The sequence below is a fragment of the Aotus nancymaae genome, unplaced genomic scaffold, assembly GCF_030222135.1.
Source record: "Aotus nancymaae isolate 86718 unplaced genomic scaffold, 86718_ANA_hifiasm-v0.15.2.pri h1tg000030l, whole genome shotgun sequence".
Classification (NCBI taxonomy): domain Eukaryota; kingdom Metazoa; phylum Chordata; class Mammalia; order Primates; family Aotidae; genus Aotus; species Aotus nancymaae.
In genome coordinates, this window is record NW_026988443.1 from 24,342,641 (window position 1) to 24,364,331 (window position 21,691).

At 38.6% G+C, this 21,691-nt stretch overlaps 1 protein-coding gene across 3 annotated transcripts in view; it reads left to right on the forward strand.

Moving 5' to 3' along the window:
* The window catches only part of NFAT5 (nuclear factor of activated T cells 5), a 131,041-nt gene that overhangs the window by 37,265 nt on the left and 72,085 nt on the right, over positions 1-21,691 (forward strand). For all 3 annotated transcript variants that reach the window (XM_021672552.2, XM_064383244.1, XM_064383243.1), the window contains exon 2: positions 21,458-21,583. In XM_021672552.2, coding sequence (XP_021528227.2) covers positions 21,458-21,583 — 126 coding nt within the window. The remainder of the gene's footprint in view (positions 1-21,457; positions 21,584-21,691) is intronic.

Sequence of the window (21,691 nt, forward strand, 5' to 3'; positions counted from 1 at the left end):
AGCCGGACGCGGTGGCTCACGCCTGTAATCCCAGCACTTTGGGAGGCCGAGGCGGGTGGATCACGAGGTCAAGAGATCGAGACCATCCTGGTCAACATGGTGAAACCGTGTCTCTACTAAAAATACAAAAAATTAACTGGGCATGGTGGCGCGTGCCTGTAATCCCAGCTACTCGGGAGGCTGAGGCAGGAGAATTGCCTGAACCCAGGAGGCGGAGGTTGCAGTGAGCCGAGATCGCGCCATTGCACTCCAACCTGGGTAACAAGAGTGAAACTCCGTCTCAAAAAAAAAAAAAAAAAAGTGAGAAAGAAAAAGACAGGATTTATTTCTCCAGGAAATAAACAAGATATTTCAGGGACATGAAGAGAGGAGTAGACTAAAGAGAAGCCAACAAAGGAAGAAATTAAACAGGAATTCCTGAAAGCAGGAGTAGTCACTTGTGTCAGAAGTTGGAAATAAATCAGTTAGGAGTTTATTGATAACTGAGCAGTTTGAATGGGGAGTGGTTGGAACAGAAGCCGAGTAGTAGTTGGTGAGTAATAAATGTGAATAGAGGAAGTGGAGGCAGCTAGGAAGACAACTATAGTACTAATTAAGATTGGTTGTGGCCGGGTGCAGTGGCTCACGCCTATAATCCCAGCACTTTGGGAGGCCGAGGCGGGTGGATCACGAGGTCAAGAGATCGAGACCGTCCTGGTCAACAAGGTGAAACCCCGTCTCTACTAAAAATACAAAAATTAACAGGGCATGGTGGTGCATACCTGTAGTCCCAGCTACTTGGGAGGCTGAGGCAGGAGAATTGCTTGAACCTAGGAGGCGGAGGTTGCGGTGAGCTGAGATCGCGCCATTGCACTCCAGCCTGGGTAACAAGAGCGAAACTCCGTCTCAAAAAAAAGATTGGTTGTGAGGGGAAGGAGAGGGTGCAAACTGAAAAGGCATATAAATAAGAATAGGAATCTTGTGAAATGAGGAAGTTGAAAGGACAGGAATTATTAATAGAGGGAAGTTTTGGAGGAGCAATGAAGAAAAAGGGATGTAGTACACATAGTTGCTTCCTTTCTTGAGCCCAAAGAGATAAGGATAACTTTTATCTGGGAAAAGAAGTATGGGAAATTTATGTCCTATAAATTTTCTGTGGAGAAATAAACAGTCATTTGCCAAGAATGATAGATACAGGACGGTAGCCTTAAGAGAATCATCATGAGGAATTGGGGAGTAAAGCTGATGAGGAATACTTTGATAAAAAAAGAGAAAGCCTCCTGAGCTACTTTGCGGAAGATCTTGCATTCATAGTGGTACTGGTCCATATGTTTTGATTTTTCTCTATCAAGACTTAGAAGCTGTGGTTCAGGAATGTTGAAGATGAGTGGTTAAGGTCATTCAGGATTTGGCACGATTAACAGGATGAATATGATAGAAAAATAATAGGGAGGGGGTAAAGGAATTCTTCAAGACATAAGCTCAGGCTTCGTCTTTTCCTTGAAGTGTCTCCCATTGGTCTTTTCTCTTTTGATTTTGTACTTTTCCCTGCTACTGCTGCCTTATGTTTAGTCCATTAGAATTTATGCACGCACTCACACACACACACACACAAACACTTAAATATTTTTTTAAATATGGAAAATGACAAAACAAGGACAAATCACATGCAGTCCTGCCATACCTAGATATGTTAATATGTTGGTGATTATTCTTTCAGGCATCTCTGTATATGTGTACGCATCTATTTATTTATACATTTCTGCATAAGTGGGATTATACATCTGTTTTATTTGCCTACTGATGTTATTAAATATAGGTATAATTTGTGATAGTTGCAAAGTATTACATGGTTATTTATTTATTTATTTTTGCGACAGAGTCTCTGTTGCCCAGGCTGGAGTGCAGTGGCACAATCACAGCTCACTGCAGCCTTGACCTGGGCTCAAGTGATTCTCCAACCTTAGCCTCTCAAGTAGCTGGGACAATAGGTATGCACCACCACACTTGGCTAATATTTTTTAAAAATATTTTTGTAGTGACAGGGTCTCGCTATGTTGCCGAGGCTGGTCTCAAACTCCTGGGCTCAAGTGATCCTCCTGCCTCAGCCTCCCAAAGTTCTAGAATTACAGGTGGGAGTAAAGAGGTTCCATGGTGTAATGGTTAGCACTCTGGACTCGGAGTTACAGGTGGGAGTTACCATGCCAACCAATGTGGTTTAAATAACAAAATTTAGTTAATTAGCCAATCCTTTGGTAATGCACTATTATTTCATTTTATTTTCATTTTTTTTTTCAATTTATCTTTTGAGATGGAGTCTCCCTTTGTCGCCAGGCTGGAGTGCAGTGGCATGATCTTGGCTCACTGCAACCTCTGCCTCCCGCGTTCAAGCGATTCTTCTGCCTCAGCCCCCTGAGTAGCTGAGACTATAGGCATGCACCACCACACCCAGCTAATTTTTGTATTTTTAGTAGAGATGGGGTTTTACCATGTCAGCCAGCATGGTCTTGATCTCCTGACCTTGTGATCCGCCCACTTCGGCCTCCCAAAGTGGTGGGATTATAGGCATGAGCCACTGCACCTGGCCCATTTTATTTTTTAACTATTATAAGTCATTGTAATGAACATAGTACAAATGATTTCCCCCATAGTGGTATGGTAATTTCTTGTGAGTAATAATAGCTAATATTTATGTAGCATTTTCTATATGATGAGTACTGTTCTAAGTACTTAAATTTCTCTTTTATTTCTAAATTTCTTCTGCTGTCATGTTTCAAGGTGAATCCTTCCGACTTGCATTCTTTTAGCTTTCTCTTGAGAATAGATCCAGATAAATAAGACTACCTGCATATTATTAGATAAGACCACCTACGTACTAGATAAGACCAACCCCAAACCATCCTGTAATCTATAGTGTTGAGGTTAAGTGCATAGGCTTTGGAGTCAGAAACCAAATTTGGATTCAAATCTTTGCTCTCCTACTTCATTTAGTTGTATAGCTTTTAAACCAGTTTTCCAGTCTGTTAAATAAAGAACACTGAAAGCATAAAGGCTTTTTTTCATTGGAGGAGAAATCTATAACTAAGGTGAAATAATCATTATTTAAAAATTTTCTAGCTAGTTGAAATCTTTCTTGGTACAGTTTAATGTTATTTTCCTTTTCTAGGTTAAGGGAAAGTAGAGAAATCTTGGTTATTATCTTTTTTTTTTTTTTTTTGAAATGAGTTTCGCTCTTGTTACCCGGGCTGGAGCGCAATGGTACCATCTTGGCTCACTGCAAACTCTGCCTCCCAGGTTCAAGTGATTCTCCTGCCTCAGCCTACTGAGTAGCTGGGATTACAGGCATGCACTACAATGCCCCACTAATTTTTTGTATTTTTTAGTAGAGACGGGGTTTCTCCATGTTGGTTAGGCTGGTCTCAAACTCCTGATCTCAGGTGATCCGCCCGCCTCGGCCTTCCAAAGTGCTGGGATTACAGGCGTGAGCCACCATGCCTGGACTTTCTTTTTTTTTCTTTTGAGACAGGCTCTTACTCTCAAAATCTATGAGAAAAGATTTTCCAGCCTAGGCTGGAGTGCAGTGGCACAATCTTGGCTCACTGCAGCCTTGACCTACTGGGCTCAAGCAGTCCTCCCACCTCAGCCTCCCAAGTAGTTGGGACTACAGCTGTGCACCACTGTGCTCAGCTAATTTTTTTGTATTGATGAGGTTTTGCAACATTGCCCAGGTTAGTCTTGAATTCCTGAGCTCAAGCTATCCACCCACCTTGGCCTCACAAAGTGCTGGGATTACAGGGATGCACCACTGTGCCTGGCTTTGGTTATCTTTTGTTTAACAAACCTTCATAAATGAAGTCCTATGTTCCTACTATAAATCGTGTTTATTAAATAAATACGTATTATTATAAATCATGTTACATGTATTCAAAGAACATTTAATGATGGCAGAAAATATTCATGATTGTATCTTACATTTTTTAAAGAAACATATAAAATTATGATTCCAGTTTCATTTTCTTAAAAATAAGGCCCATAGAAAATAGACTAAAATGTTAGAATGGTGATCTATGGGAATTGGGATTTGAAGTGACTTTTTATTTTCTGTTTTACACTTGTAAAAAGTTTCTGAATTTTTATGATATATCACCTTTATATCTCCCTTAAATCCTTTATACATCCTTTTTGTCTGTCACTTTTATAACCTAAATAAGTGTACACATATTAAAATAGAAGTCTTCATATAGTAGAACATTATAACTGAAACTTTTATGATTCTTTTTTCCTCATAGATTTTAATTTGTAGTGTTTATATTTATCGTAGCCCTCTAAATCCTCTTCAGGTTTTTCATTTATATCATGCATTGCTGGAGTTAAAATAGAACATATCAGCCAGGCACAGTGGCTCATGCTTGTAATCTCAGCACTTTGGGAGGTAGGCAAATCACTTAAGCTCAGGAGTTCAAGACCAGACTGGGCAACAAAGTAAGACCCTGGTCTCTAAAAAAAATACAAAAGTTAGCCGGGCATGGTGGTACATGCCTGTGGTCCCAGTTACTCAGGAGGCTGAGGTAGGAGGATGGCTTTGAGCCTGGGAGGCAGAGGTTGCAGTGAGCTGGGCTTTGTTTTTGGTCTGCACCCATATCCTGTCTGATTTCTTTTATATAAAATTTAAAACAGGCAAAACTATAATCTACTGTGTTAAAAGCCAGAAGATGGGTCACTTTTGTAAGGGGTGAAGCATGTGGAGGGATGCTTAATTGGCTGGGTGGTGGTTATGGGTATGTCTACTTTGTAAAATTCCGCAAGCTCAAGACTTAAGATTTGTACACTTTACTACGTGTGAAGTGTATGTCATTCTTTAATAAAAAGTTAAAATTGGCTGGGTGCAGTGGCTCACAGCTGTAATCCCAGCTTTTTGAGAGACTAAGGCGGGAGGATCACTTGAGCCCACGAGTTTGAGACTGCAGTAAACCATGATCACACCACTGTACTTCAGCTTGGACAACAGAGCCAAGACTTAGTTACTTTAAAAAAAGGAAAAAGTTAAAACGCTAATAAAAAAGTCAGTTCCGAAACTATGACCTGTAAGATTAGTAATAATTATCCATTTTTGTTTATGTATACTTTATGTCAAAGCACTTTTCACAAATATCAGTATTATGATTGTGCATATAAAAATACTTCGTAAACTTTAAGTCATGATACTTCAGTTATTTATTTTTAGAACAATTTTCAGTTGTTGTCTAGAGCTGTTTGTCTGTTTCTATTTATGGACCACATTCTGGCACAAAGGACTGCACAAGCTACCTTTTTGTTTGCTATTGTAAAATGACAATTGAAAATCATTATCACAATTCATTTTTTAAAAAAATTGCCTTGTGGGCTGGGCACGGTGGCTCACGTCTGTAATCCCAGCACTTTGGGAGGCCGAGGCGGGTGGATCACGAGGTCATGAGATCGAGACCATCCTGGTCAACATGGTGAAACCCCGTCTCTACTAAAAATACAAAAAATTAGCTGGGCGCGGTGGCGCGTGCCTGTAATCCCAGCTACTCAGGAGGCTGAGGCAGGAGAATTGCCTGAACCCAGGAGGCGGAGAGCCGAGATCGTGCTGTTGCACTCCAGCCTGGGTAACAAGAGCGAAACTCCGTCTCAAAAAAAAAAAAAAAAAAAATTGCCTTGTGGCTAGGCACAGTGGCTCACACCTGTAATCCCAGCACTTTGGGAGCTTGAGGCAGTGGATCGCTTGAGCCCCAGCTTTCTAGAACAGCCTGGGCAACATGGTAAAACCCAGTCCCTACAAAATAATACAAAAATTAGCGGTCGTGGTGGCATTTGCCTATAGTCCTGGCTACTTGGGAGGCTGAGTTGGGAGGATTGTTTGAGTCTAGGAGGTTAAGGCTGCAATGAGCTGTGATTACGTCATTGGGCGACAGAGTGAGACCCAGTCTCTAAAAAAAAAGTTTTTTTAATGGCCTTTTCCATCAGTAAACTGACCTCTGGTTAATATAGCACAATCAAAGTGTTCTTTTTTGGTAAGAAACAATGTATTAAACTTTTATAGAACAAATATTATTTGTTTTAGAGAATAGCCAGGTGGATGATCTGGAGAGCTACCATACACTATCAGTGGGTCGGTTTTACTCATTGAGAAACTGGTCTTTGCCTCATGTTATTTGAGCCTGAGAGAAATTATCTATAATTCTTGGCTCAAATAACATGAGCTGTGCTAATTTGTTTCACCATTTTAGATATTATTCAAGTCTACTTGTATCAAATCTAAGTATTAAATACTGAAAATTATCTACCACAGTGTGAAACAGTAGTTGTCATTTTAGTCAGGAAAAATACACAATATTTATTTCTCCTTTTTGTTATGTAAATATAATTGTTTTTTCCTCTAGGTTTAATAATTTAGTATCTAATCCACTGAAGAAGGTAGTCCAGCTCTTTGGTTGCTGTTTTTTCCTAGATTCTTCAGAAAAAGATAAATTAACTAACAGTGTTTAAAGAGATAGTACACACATGCCAGTCCATTTTCATTCCAGCTGAATTTCATGCTTCAGAGTAATAGCTGTTAGCCAGAATCATTTGTGAAGCTTTATACACATATACATTCTGTGATCTTATTCCCTGTAAACCCTTAATCAGTAGTAGGCCTGTGATGAAATCCCAGGCATCTTCATTCAGGTAAAAAAAAAAAACCAAAAAAAACTTCTTTCTCCAGTTGTACAGGGAGTAAGGGAAACAAAAGTTAAAATGGAAAAAATTAAATTAAGAGGTAGAAGTAATGAATTTGGTCATTTGTTCGTTGTCACTCATGGTAGACAATTTTTTTTATCTCTATAAACATCAGCTTATAGCTCAAAGTATGAGGTTTGAATACATATGGGTGATAATCTTTGTATAGAATAGAAAAGACAAAGTGGGGCCAGGTGCAGTACCTCACGCCTGTAATAACTAGGAGAGCCCAAGGTGGGAGAATCACTTGAGCCCAGGAGTTCAATATCAGCCTGGACAACATGGTGTGAGACCCTATCTGTACTTTAAGAAAGAAAATATTAGCTAAGTGTGGTGGCATGAGCCTGTAGCCCCAGCATACTTGGGACATTGAAGTGAGAGGATCACTTGAGCCTGGGAGGTCAAGGCTGCAGTGAGTCATGATCGCACCACTTTACTCCAATCTGGACAACAGAGTGAGACTCTATATGAGAAAAGAAAGAGAGAGACAGACAGAGCAAGTGTCTTGTTGATTTCTTCAGTGTTGGCTCAAAGAAGGGAAAAAAATTGTGTTGTATAAGTAGAAAAAAGGAAAACTAACTTTTTAAGGCTTTAAAAATAACTGAAAGTGAAGACTCTGAGATATGAAAAGTGATTTTTGTTAATCAGAAGATTGGTGATTTATATGATAATGGTGTAGAAGTTGGAAGATAGGACATGAGAGGACAGAGTATTTGGATTAAATATGTCATAGGAAGATGACATTTTTAGTTCGGGTAGTAGGATATTCTGGTAATGATAGGAAAACAAGATGAGTTTTTTTGGTTTTTGTTTAATATTTTTGTTCTTCCTCTCAAGTTTATGGTATAAAAACAGGAACTTATGTTTTAGAATTGTTTGGGTAGAGTCACTTAAGGCAGATGATTTGCTTATTCATTTGTTTATTCATGAAGCACATTATTGAAATGTCCATTATGTGCCAGGCTCCATAATATAGTAAGTAAAATAGATGGCATTCCTAACCTCAGTGTTATTCTAATTGCATAGACAAGAATGCTGGGGAAAGAATTTATCTTTCAGCCAGCTATTCTCCTGCCTGGGACCCAGCTTTAACTAGTCTTGGCTCTACAAAGCAAGTTGTAACCTAATTGGGACATAATTTCTTCTCTGTAAAAACTGAGGGTTACACCAAATACTTTCACAACTTCTACCTCTAATATTCTATGCTTTTAATGTGAATTTTAGATTAATTCCTTGAAACTACATTTATACCATTCTGGCATTGCCCTCTATATATTTCTTATCTTCTACTACCTTTTTTCCCTCATAGCTCCTGTGTCTTGATGCAGTTTTGATTGGCTATTTATGTGCTTTCAGTCAACCTCACTGGACTAAAAGCTTCTTGGGAACAGACTTGGGTTTCTGTGTACATGTGATTTACTGTGTATGTACCTATGCATACAAAATGAATGAATGGTGACAAAATTAGTTTTTTCTTATTTTTGAAAATGCTATTCTTACCTTGTGAATTTAATATTAGACTGCCTTTTCAAGATTAAAATAATATAAATTGTAATTCTGCTTATTTCTTTTAATTGATAGATTATTATGTATGTTTACAAGAACATGATTAGTTTAGAAAGGAATGGCTGTTAAATATATGGTTATATAATATGGTTAGCTGTTAGTAGCCAAGGAACAGATCTCTATTCAGTATTGGTTTTATAAGCACTCAGCAAAATTCTTTTTTAAGTATGTATTTTAAATTTTAAAATGAATACATGTTGACATTTTTCTACTGCTAACATTCCAGAAATGAGCTTATTTTAGTGATAACAGTTAAATGTGAGTTTAGTAAGGGTAGAAAATTGGAGGAAACTGGAGTCTCCTTTTCTCTTTAGCAGATGTCTTAGTCTCTTTGTCACCAGTAACAAAATACCTTAGGCTAGGTAATTTATAAACAATAAAAATGTACTGCTCACAGTCTGGAGTCTACAGTCTGGGAAGTCCAAGATAAAGGCACCAACAGACTCTGTGTCTGCTGAGGATTTGCTCTCTGCTTTGAAGATGACAGCTTCTTACTGTGTGTCCACATGGTGAAAGGGCCAAGGCAGTGTCCTTCAATCTCTTTCATAAAGGTATTCATTCCATTTTGGGAGAGCAAAGCCCTCATTACTTACTTCCTAAGTGGCCCCGCCTCTTAATACTATTACATTGGATTTTAGGTTCCACCATGAATTTTGGCAGGACACAAACACTCAGTCTGTAGCAGTGGACAAGCAAGCAGTCACTGTAATTTAAGTTTATTAGAATGGAAAGTTCATGAAGACAGATTACTGTCTGTTTTGTTGTTGATGTATCCCCAGAACCTGGAACAGTGCCTGGCATACATCAGGCAGTCCATAAATACTTGTTGAGTGAATGAGTACATGAATAAATTAATGAGAATATTTACTGAGCTGTGCTGCATTTTATAGCAGGTACAATGTTGTTTCTTCACCACTTAAACATTAATTTATTACCTCTATTATTTATTAGCAGTATTTCTGAAATAATATTAAATTAGAAATTTTCCTGAAGCTTTTTTTATAGCTTAGAATTATTACCCAATAGCTTTCCTTGGGCCGGGCGCGGTGGCTCAAGCCTGTAATCCCAGCACTTTGGGAGGCCGAGGCGGGTGGATCACAAGGTCAAGAGATCGAGACCATCCTGGTCAACATGGTGAAACCCCGTCTCTACTAATACAAAAAATTAGCTGGGCATGGTGGCGCGTGCCTGTAATCCCAGCTACTCAGGAGGCTGAGGCAGGAGAATTGCCTGAACCCGGGAGGCGGAGGTTGCGGTGAGCCGAGATCGCGCCATTGCACTCCAACCTGGGTAACAAGAGCGAAACTCCGTCTCAAAAAAAAAAAAAAAAAAAAAAATAGCTTTCCTTAATATTTTGATAACCTCATCAACAAACATTGAGTGTCCATTGTAAGTAGAGCACTGCTGAACCTTAGTCAGAGAAGACATGGCATAGTTTTGGTCCTTGAAGGGTTTTCAACCCATTTGGAGAAGTACAAAATAGATATAAAGATGATTTGTAACAACTTGAGAGGTGTCAAAGAAATGGTATATGTAGGAAATTAATGTTATATTCAATGAAAATTTGATATTGTTTATGTATATTATTCAACTTTAAAAAAGTTTGCATTAAAATATGGGAAGGAAGCGTAAGTATACTATTGTTTTAATAGTTATCTTTGATGAGATCATGGGCAAGTTGAATTTTTATTTCTTACATATCTGTATTTTTAAAAGCAAGCAATAACTCTGAGTAAATTAATCTAGGCCTGGCACAGTGGTTCATGCCTATAATCCCAGCACTTTGGGAGATTGAGGTGGGAGAACCACTTGAGCCCCAGAATTTGAGACCAGCCTGGACAACATAAGGAGACCCTGTCTCTACAAAACACACACACACACACACCCCCAAAAACCTAGCTCAGCATGGTGGCACACACCTGTGGTCCCAGTTACTCGGGAGGCTGAGGTGGGAGGATCAATTTAGGCCCGGGAGCTTACGGCTGCAGTGAGCTGTGAACACGCCACTACACTCCAGCCTGCGTGACAGAACTAGATTTTAAAAAGTTAATCTAGTTCTAGTACAGATTTGATACAGATTTTAAAAAGTTAATCTAGTTCTAGTACAGATTTGATATAAAAAACAAAAGTAAAGTAGGCTATGTGTCCAGTAACATCAGTTGCTAGACCTCTCTCCTGTTTATGTATTCACTGGGATGCCCCACAGGCATCTCAAATTCATCATTTAAAACTGAATTCTCCTCTTTCCAGTTTACTCTTAACTCATATTCTCTATCATGGGAAATAGCACCACCTTTCATCAATTTTCCCAAGCCAGAGTTCCTATGAGCTATTTGGAACTCTCTTTTTTTCCCCCTCTCCCTTCCCCTCTGTAGCCAGTCATCCATTTTAATTCATCCATTTAAACAGCTTTAAATTCATAGCCTATTCACTGTTTTGACTGCCACTTCCTTGGTTCAAGATTTCATTATTTCTTGCTCAGACTGTTATTGTAAAAACCTTCTTATTCATCTCCATCTCTAAGACCTAATCTATTCTCTGTATTCTTGGTAGGATGATCTTCCTCAAATATATATTTGAGTTTATCATTTCTTTGCTTAAAACCCTCAAAGGCTCCCTGTGTGCTGAGGGATAAAATCCTTACTGCTGAGCATGATACACAAGCCCTGTCATAATCTGGCCTCACCCTGGCTTTAGTAGCTTCATTTCATGTTACTGCTTGTAACTTCTATGTTCTGAGTAACTGAGTTACTTAAAAAACTGAGATGAAAATACTTTTTTTGTTCAGGTTTGCTTTTATAGTTTCTCCTTCCTTTTCCCAAATCTGTCTGCTAAGTACCCATTTCAGTATTCATGATTGACGTCAGGTGTTACATCCTCTCTAACACCTTCTCAGATCCTCCACAGATAACATTAACGGTTCCCTCTTCTCCAGTTGCCTAACACTTCATACTTTTATTAAAGCACATATTGCATTATTTTAAAATTGACTCATTTTATTATCTCTAGACTGTGAACTGCTTATGGATGATTTTCTTTGGTATTGTGCCCCCAAATCAGTGTAGGTGCTAAATAAATGTTGAATGAATGTTTAATTACTGCTCTATCAGGTTGAAGGTGATAGTGAAGAGGAGCTGGCATAGACAAAAATACCTAGCCCCTGTGATTGCAAATAAGGTGTGAAACAAGTAATTATATGACCAATAGAAAACTCATGGTATATTTTGTAACCAAGATTCTCTTGCCTTTTTCAACTAAAATGTTTGGTTTTGTTTGATTTTAAACGGAAAGTAGCAGAGTGAGAGGGAGAGCAATGTAGATTGGTCTTTTCTTTTCTCTCTTTTCTTCCTTTTTTTTCCTCTTTTGAGACAAGGCCTTGCTCTGTCACCCAGCCTAGAGTGCAGTGGCATAATTACAGTTCACTACAGCCTTGACATCCTGGGCTCAAGTAGTCTTCCTGCTGGGTCTTACAGGTATGAGCCACCATCCCTGGCCCTAGATTGGATTTTGATATCTAAAATATCTAAACTGATATCTAAAAATGAAGACATGAAATAAGTTTGTTTACTCTGATAGATTCATTTCTTTGCAAATTAAGATCTTACAGTGTGAAACTACAGTTACCTAGCTGGATTTTTTTGAATCCTTAGTAGTTAATAAATTCCTAATGAAGCGTATGTCTGTATGCATTTTTTGGAACAATCTTGAACTTACAAGAGAGTTGTGAATAAGCTGAGCGTGGTGGCTCATGCCTGTAATCCCAGCATTTTGGGAGGCCGAGGCAGGTGGATCATGAAGTCAGGAGTTCAAGACCAGACTAGTCAAGATGGTGAAAACCTGTCTCTATTAAAAATACAAAAATTAGCTGGTTATGGTGGTGGTGTGCCTGTAATTTCAGCTACTCAGAAGGCTGAGGCAGGGAGTTGCTTGAACCCAGAAGGCAGAGGTTGCAGTGAGCCGAGATCGCACCACTGCACTCCAGCCTGGCGACAGAGCGAGACTCTGTCTAAAAAAAAAAAAAAAAAAATTAAAAAAAAAAAGAGTTGTGAATATAGTGCAAATAATTTTTTTTATGAATCATTTGAGAATAAGTTGCTGAAATGGTGCCTTGCTGCCTCCCAGTACCTTCTTCCAACAAGTAAGAATTATTCCCTTACATAATCACAATATAGCTACCAAAATGAAAATGAACATCAATACACTTTTTTCACCTAGTCCTCAGATCCTATTCAGGTTTTGCAAATTGTCTTGATAATTTCCTATATAGCAAAAGGATCCAGTTTAGAATTATATGTTAAATCATTCCTTGGTGTTTCCTGGACTTTTACAGTTTTCTTTTTTTTTTTTTTGAGACCTAGTCTCGCTCTGTCAGCCAGACTGGAGTGCAGTGATGCAATCTCAGCTCACTGCAGGCTCCTCCTCCCGGTTTCAAGCAATTCTCGTGCCTCAGCCTCCCAAGTAGCTGGGACTACAGGCACACCCCACCATGCTCAACTAAGTTTTTTTTTTTTTTTTTTTTTTTGAGACGGAGTCTTGCTCTGTCACCCAGGCTGGAGTACAGTGATGTGATCTTGGCTGACTGCAACCTCCTCCTCCTGGATTCAAGCGATTCTCCTGCCTCAGGCTCCCAAGTAGCTGGGATTACAGGCGCGTGGTTGGCCAGGCTGCTTTTGAACTCCTGACCTCAGGTGATCCACCTGCCTTGGCCTCCCAAAATGCTGGATTACAAGCATGAACCACCATGCCTGACCCATGCTGTCTTTTGTGTCCTTTTGATATACCCCCATAATGCTTTGAGTACTTCCTTACCTTTAACAAAACAAGACATTCCAGGATCATCTTGTGTTTTGCCTGTCTGAGCCCTGATACTACCTATTTCTCTGAAAAGTCCTGTTACTTTTGGGGTGCCACTCCTCCTAGGACCTTTCAGAGGACAGAACCTAGGGAATATATGTCTATTTATATACATATACACACACACATATATTTATGTCTATATTTTTCTGTCTATACATATTGACTGATGAGTTCACATTAATACCTCCAGTTGCAATGCAATACCATAGGTTTCCTCTTTCTTTTCTCCCTATGTTTGTAACTCACTCTTTGACATTGAGAAACTTGATTTCCTTTCATCTTATTATATTTACTTATTTGATCAATCTCCTCTTGTAACCAATCTCCCATTGCCACTGCCTCCCACCTTCTGACACATTAATACCCTAATTACCTTAATTATGGCCTCTTATAGCTTGCCTCCTACATGGATGCTCTTGATACCCAGGGCTGTCCTCCTGCTCACCTGTGAACACCCTCTTGACTCTACTTGATTTCTTACTCCCTACTTTGGGCAGCCCTGCTAGGTACATAGCCTCCTATCTTGCTCATCCTGCTAGAATTTTGATACCCTGCCTAAAACTGCCTTTTGCTCCTGCTCCCTTAACCCCTATAGATGTCTTCCCTACCCCATTTGAACTCCAACAACCTATGCTGGGCTGCCCATGTATAGAAATGCCCTTTTTACTCTAGTCAGTCTTCTACTTTCCTACCTTAGGAAAGTAGATGCCTTTAACAAAATGAATGTTGTCTCTCTTCAATGCAGAACTATGTTGGCACATTGGAGATGCCAGGCGTTTTGTTTTAGAGTGTCTAATGTTAAATTATAGCCTTGGGATTTACCAGCTGATTGAGGTAGTTAATGGAGAATGGAAGAGTAGGGCAATTCATACAGATGCCTTCCTTATTCTGGTCAGGCTCCAAGGCCTCACATGCTTTGTAAGGTATCTAAACGTTATAAATAAATCATAAATGGTTTACTCAGTGGAGTGTGGATCCTTGATGACCTGAGAGTTTTGTTCCTTCTAGGATAGACTCAAGTAATTTCTTCAGAAAACAAAAAAGAAATTTAAAATGTAGATAATCAGAATAGTTACGTGACTGGTATATTCCATTCTGTCTTTCATGCTAAGAGGTTATTTAGAAAACATTTTTTTTTTTTTTTTTTTGAGACAAGGTCTTACTCTGTCACCCAGGCTGGAGTACAGTGGCACAGTCATGGCTTACTGCAGCCTTGACCTCCTGGGCTTAAGCAGTTCTCCCACCTTAGCCTCCCGAGTAGCTGGAACTACAGGCTTGTACCACCTCGCCTGGCTAATTTTTGTATTTTTTGTAAAGACGAAGTCTTGCTGTGTGCCTAGGTTAGTCTTAAACTCCTGGACTCAAGTGATCCTCCCACTTTGGCCTCCCAAAGTGCCTGGATTACAGGCATGAGCCATTGTGCCTGGCCGAATATAATTTTAAAGTTTTTAAGTGAAAAATAATACCTAGTGGAAAAAAATATATGGGTATGCTATATCGTCTGTGGAACTCAAGCTAGTTTTCTTATTCCCCAAATAGATGTAATTTATACTGCTGTATATTATTTAAAATGACTTTAAAACACTAGATTGTTTTAGGAAAACAATAATGAAATACAATCTGGAGGAAGTGATATGAATAAATACATGGCAGCAGACTAATAAATTGGCTTAAACTTAGAAAATGAGAAAAATTTGTTAAAACAGAGCATCACCTACCAGTTATTCTTGGACTGCATACTCTTTTAGAAACTAAATATCCAATGGACCTGCAGCCAGTATATTTTTTCCAGTAGAGACGCCAAGTATGATGACTGTCAAGCTTGAAGTGTTTTTAACAAAATGAATGCTGTCTCTCTTCAAGGCAAAACTATGTTGGCACATTGGAGATGCCAGGCATTTTGTTTTAGAGTGTCTAATGTTAAATTATAGCCTTGGGATTTACCAGCTGATTGAGGTAGTTAATGGAGAATGGAAGAGTAAGGCAATTCATTCCCAAACCATTTTTTGAAGGTTTTTTTTTTTTTTTAACTGAGTAGCTTCACATTTAGAGTTTTTTAAAAGTAAAATCTAATATTTAAAACAAGAGTAAAATGTTTTAAAATGGATTTTTCAGGATTATAATGTTTGTATTTTATATCAGAGAGCATTCATTGTTTGAGTAACTAATATCTGTTCTGAGCATTAGTTTACTTCTTGGTAAATTTTTAAAGCACTCCGAACACAAAGGAGCATTCTTTTTTCCACAGATATTTCTCTTTAGCTACTTACTTGACAACTGAACATCTTATTTACAGAGCTTTTTCCCCCTTTTTATTATTCATCTCTGTATATGTAGAAGTCAGTAGTATTATTTGTACAACTTTATTTTACTACTCAAAAGTAAACAAGACAGTCTTGAGAAAAGTCATAAAGTAGATGGACTTTCTGACAATTTTGATTTTTACTCTCTGACCCCAAAGCAGTTGAATACCAAATGCCAGCTCTTAGGTCAACAAGGGCGAGGTAGGGATGAAAATTCTAAGGAAGAATAAGAACTTAGAATCCTTTTTAAGAGATCATCTTACTTAAGTCTTGTAGCATCTCTGTGAGGCTGTGCATTATCCATGTATAGCCCTAATTTTATTGTACTTGATTTGGTTACATATTTTAATAAAAAGAAAACCTGTGAACCCACTGTGCAGCTCTGCTTATTTCTGTTTTTCCTTATCTCCCATCAAAGGAAGCCACTGTCCTAAACGTTATCATTTCTTTCTTTTATCATGTGTTTTTCTTTTTTTACTGTCATACAGATATCACATTCTTTATTGATAAAAGCTACCTCATAGGATTGTCTTCAGGTTAAATGAGAAAATTGATATACTGAGCCTGGCTCCCCGAAAGTGCTCAATAAATAGTAGCTGTAATAGTGTTATTACTGTTGTTATTTTGCTGCGTGAGAACATCATGAAAAACATGTCTTTTCCCAGCTGTTTCCTGTGATTTATCTCCCTGCACTCTTTTGAGGTCTTTTCATCTCTTCCTGGAATGACCAGTAACAGTAAAGCAGTAGAGAAGGGGATTTGGGTGATCAGCCGTTTGGACATAGAGTACCCAACTGAGAAGAAACAAACCAACAAAAAAGTTAAATTGCCCAATTAAATTACCAATTTTTTTCTTCTCTTTCACTGTCCTGTGCTTCATAATAGGATTTCTGTCTACTTTAAATTTGACACACTGTAGTGAAATTTTTCCGCCCTATTATAGACTGTGTTGAATCATAAACGATTAAATTAACCCAGAAATAATCAGTGACATAAATGAATCTATTAGAATTTACAGAATGATCAAACAAGCCAACCAGTCAGTGTATTTTCACATTGTTTGCCTTTCCACCCAACATTGCGAAGCATTAATTTGTTTTCAATATCTGAAAAGGTTGATTTCATTTCTGTTTCCTTTTTCCAGTTGCCCTGGGCTCTATGCTAATGCACCAACATAAGACAGATTCTTAATTTTCTGAACTTGCTTCCCTTTCTGCTTAGCTACTTTTCTTTTTTTTTTTTTGAGACGGAGTTTCGCTCTTGTTACCCAGGCTGGAGTGCAATGGCGTAATCTCGGCTCACCGCAACCTCTGTCTCCTGGGTTCAGGCAATTCTCCTGCCTCAGCCTCCTGAGTAGCTGGGATTACAGGCACGCGCCACCGTGCCCAGCTAATTTTTTTATTTTTTATTTTTTTTTAGTAGAGACGGGGTTTCACAATATTGACCCGGATGGTCTCGATCTCTTGACCTCGTGATCCACCCGCCTCGGCCTCCCAAAGTGCTGGGATTGCAGGCGTGAGCCACCACGCCCGGCCCAAGCTACTTTTCTTATATACATATTAATAATTTATGTTAATGGAGTTATTATATTGCACTTGCCCTAATTCTACTGCATGGATACCTAAGCAGTGCACTTATCTTGGCATTTTGGTCAACTAAAATTTATAATGAACTATTAGGTGAGTTGATTACACATTATTGCACGAATTATTAGCAACATTAATGGAAAAAATATATAAAAAAATAATTAGGTCCGGCACGGTGGCTCACGCCTGTAATTCTAGCACTTTGGAAGGTCAAGGCAGGAAGATTGCTTGAGCCCAGGAGTTCAGGACCAGCCTAGCCAACATAGCAAGACCCCGTCTCTACAAAAAAATTAAAAAGGTAGCTGGGCTTGGTGGTATGAACCTGTAGTCAGGAGGCAGAGGTGGGAGGATCGCCTGAGCAAGGAGGTCAAGGCTGCAGTGAGCCATGATCACACCACTGCATTCTAGCCTGGGTGACAAGAGTGTGACACTGTCTGAAAAAAAAAATAAATAAATAAAAAGAAAATAATGACCCTAGTCTTGGCAGACTGAAGAAAGAGTTCTTAGATCAAAAAAGTAAAATCACTTCTAGATTAAAAAAGAGAGAGAGAGGAAAGAGAGAGAGAGAGCGAAATAGAGTGAGTACATGTAAGTTTGTTGCACAAGAGCAGATTTTACCAGCTGTTACATTCATCCTTGTTAAGTTTCACCTTATTCCTTTGGGCAGTTATTCCAGTCTTTCATGATCTGTGATGAATTATGACATAAGATTTGATCCCTTTTAAGCTTACTTTGTCATTTGAAAATTCAATATATTTGTTCAAGTTGTTGATATAATAACCACCTTCCTCCAGGTTGAACCTATACATTTTTTGGGTGCTGTTGTTTAGAAGTCATCTATTTTTAGTTTATATTTCTTCATCTTGTTTACAATAACTTATAAAGATTTTTATCACATATTTTACTGAATTTAGGATAACTATGCCTAACTATCTTCCTGATCCTCTAGTAGAAGAGCCTTAAAAGATAAATTAGTTTGCAGCTTGGCCTTCATATATAGAAGCTATGTAAAGATATGTTTTTGTCCATGAAATTTATCAGAGCATTGTTAAATACCTTGGTGCTCTTGTGTAATTCTTACTTGTGCTTCTTTTATTACTGTCTTCCTTTTTTAAAAAAATCAGCTTTATTGATATATAATTTACGTACTATAAAGGTTACCCATTTAGAGGGTACAGTTTAGTGGTTATTAATATATACACAGTTGTGTAACCATTGCCGTTTTTATCACTCCAAAAGAAACTTGATCTTATACCCATATATTCCCTCACTCTCTCTCTCTCTCTCTTTTTCTGTTTCATCTAAAAGTGATTTTGCTTTTGTTTTCTAAGGAAGTCTTTCCTCAGAAGCTTCCTTTTCTTTAGGGATTTCCCATTCTGTTTCTTTATATCTTGTGTTTATAAGCCTGGAATTTAATTCTTCCCTTATATATATGAAAAAAAAAGATAACATAAGAAAAATGGATACTGGGGCATAATATGAAGTAGCTGTCACTTATTTAGTACTGTCATTTTCATAGATTTAAAGTACATATTGGCCAGGTACAGTAGCTCACGTCTGTAATCCAGGCCCTTTGGGAGGCTGAGACAGGAGGATCGCTTGAGTTCTGGAGTTTGAGAGCAGGCTGGGCAACAAAAGGGAGACTCTGTCTCTACAAAAAGTAAATAAATACATAAATAAATGCCAGGTGTAGTGGTGTACGTTTGTGGTCCCAGCCTCTCAGGAGGCTGAGGCAGGAGGATCTCTTGAGCTCAGGAGTTGGAGGCCGTAGTGAGCTTTGATTGTGCCTCAGTACTCCAACTTGGATAACAGAGTGAGACCCTAACTCAAATAAAGTACATATGCTCTTATTCAGGATTGCTTTCATTGGCTAGTGGAGACTGTAAAAGCATTTAATTTAGATTGAATTTAGGACTGAATGACAGTATCAATAATTTATGTTTCTTTTTTTTTTTTTTTTTTTTTGAGACTCTCATTCTGTCACCCAGGCTGGAGTACAGTGGCACCTTCTCAGCTCACTGCAACCTCCGCCTCCCAGGTTCAAGTGATTCTCCTGCCTCAGCCTCCCGAGTAGCTGGGATTACAGGTGCCCACCACCACGCCTGGTTCACTTTTTATATTTTTAGTAGAGACGGGGTTTCTCCATGTTGGCCAGGCTGGTCTCGAACTCCTGACCTCAAGTGATCCACCCGCCTCGGCCTCCCAAAGTGCTGGGATTATGGGCATGAACCACCTCACCTGGTCCAGGTAACAGCATTTTTCAAGAAACTTTTAAGTTTATTCTTTACTGTGAATGAAGATCATTTAAGAGTACAACTTCTAATTTTAGCTTTCTTTCATGATCTTCTTTCTTACCTCTAGTCACATTAAAGTTAGGATACATACTTTAGTGATTAACTAGGAGGATAAAAGTATTTATGAATCCAGTAAGCATTTAACTAGAAGTATTGTCTCTTACCATGGATAAAATGTCTTATGGTGCTACCTTTGTATTTTAAAGTACTCATGCAGATAATTAATAATCTCAAATTTTGGAATTTTGGGTTTCTTGGAATACTAGGCAAGTCCCTTAAAACTTGGTGTCTCAGTTCTTTTGAAAATAAGTATATGCCTTTAATTGGTCTTTTGAAGTTCCTTCTAACATTGATTCTGCTACCTTTAGAGGATATTTTGGGAATTATTTATGTTAAAAAACTATACAATACGGGATTTTTTTTTTTTTTTTTTTTTTTAAGACAGAGTCTCGCTTTGTTGCCAAGTTGGAGTGCAGTGGCACGATCTTGGCTCACTGCAACCTTCACCTCCCAGGTTCAAATGATTCTCCTGCCTCAGCCTCCCGAGTAGCTGGGAATACAGGCATGTGCCACCACACCCAGCTAATTTTTGTATTTTTAGTAGAGACAGGATTTCACCATATTGGCCAGCATGGTCTTGGTCTCTTGACCTCGTGATCCACCCGTCTCAGCCTTCCAGAATGCTGGGATTACAGGTGTGAGCCACCATGCCTGGCCACGATAAGGGATTTTATTTTAAGTAATATAGATAATTTTATGTGCAATTAAAGTATTATAAAATACAGGATTCTTTAATCTGGAATACAAAAATAATTGTAACCTAATATAGGTATTGATGCATTATGTAGTTTGATTTAAGAGTTTCCTTTACCTTTGCCTTTCCAGGGTTGGAGATGCCTCAGAGAGTAAAAAGTGTTTGCATGAGCCATAACATTCCTTATTTTTTTTTCTTTTTCTTTTTTTTTTTATAGACGGAGTCCTTGCTCTGTCGCCAGGCTGGAGTGCAGTAGTGCGAATTCGGCTCACTGCAACCTCCACCTCCCGGGTTCAAGTGATTCTTCTGCCTCAGTCTCCTGAGTAGCTGGGACTATAGGCACGTGCCACCATGCCCAGCTAATTTTTGTATTTTTAGTAGAGATGGGGTTTCACCATATGGGCCAGGATTGGCCAGCATGGTCTCGATCTCTTGACCTCATAATCTGCCTACCTCGGCCTCCCAAAGTGCTGGGATTACAGGCGTGAGCCACCACCAGGCCTTTTTTTATTTTTTAAGCTTCAGTCCACAAAGTTTTTCTTTGATGAGATTGTTTTATTTTAATAATTGGGAAAAATGAAATATGATAGTGTTGAATTAAAATATTTGCTCAAGGATGTTGGGTAAAAGAACAGGACTATACCAATTGACTGGAGAAGCCAATTTAAAGCTGATACACAGTAGTATATGCTATCTCATATGTAAAGGATGATAAATTTTACTTGTACTACTACAGAGGAAGATATTGGGCCATCTTGGGTTATTTAGCATTTCTCCCATTCTGTCTACTTTTATCCAATTTTCAATTGTAATAACTTTTTCTAGAGACTATCTTGAACATAAGAAATAAAGCCAAGAAGAAAACAGGGACAGAACTAATGGGAAATTCATTCTTCAGTTCAATAAGATTATATAATAAAATAAAAAATGTATCACTTTTTTTTTTTTTGAAACAGGGTCTTACTCTGTCACCCAGGCTAGAGTTTAGTGACGCAATCATGGCTCACTGTAGCCTTGACCTTAAGCAATTTTCCCACCTGAGCTTCCCAAATAGTTGGGGCTACAGGTGTGTACCATCATGCCTGGCTAATTTTTTGAAAAAAATTTTGTAGAGATGGTGTCACTATGTTTCCCAGACTGGTCTTGAATTCCTGGCCTCAAGCAATCCCCTCACCTTAGCTTCCCAAAGTGGTGTTTACAAGTGTGAGCCACTGTGCCCAGCTGCTAATAACTCTTCACATTAGTTATGTGGGATTGTTTGTGAATAATACAGTTCTCCTCATGAGAGAAAAGATATACTCATTTTGTGCCTATAGTACATTGTTGACTGAATCTCTTTTAAAAATTGTTTTCTGTTCTCATTCCCATCCCCCTACAGAATCTGTCTATGATCTTCTCCCAAAGGAGTTACAGTTACCTCCATCTAGAGAAACATCTGTAGCATCAATGAGTCAGACAAGCGGTGGTGAGGCAGGCTCGCCTCCTCCAGCTGTTGTTGCTGCTGGTATGCATTTCATTTTATTTTATTAAAGAAAACTAGGGACAACGTGAAATCTGGCCAACATGAACAGTGCTGGCAAAATTCATATTAAAAAGTGTGATTTGAGGGTTT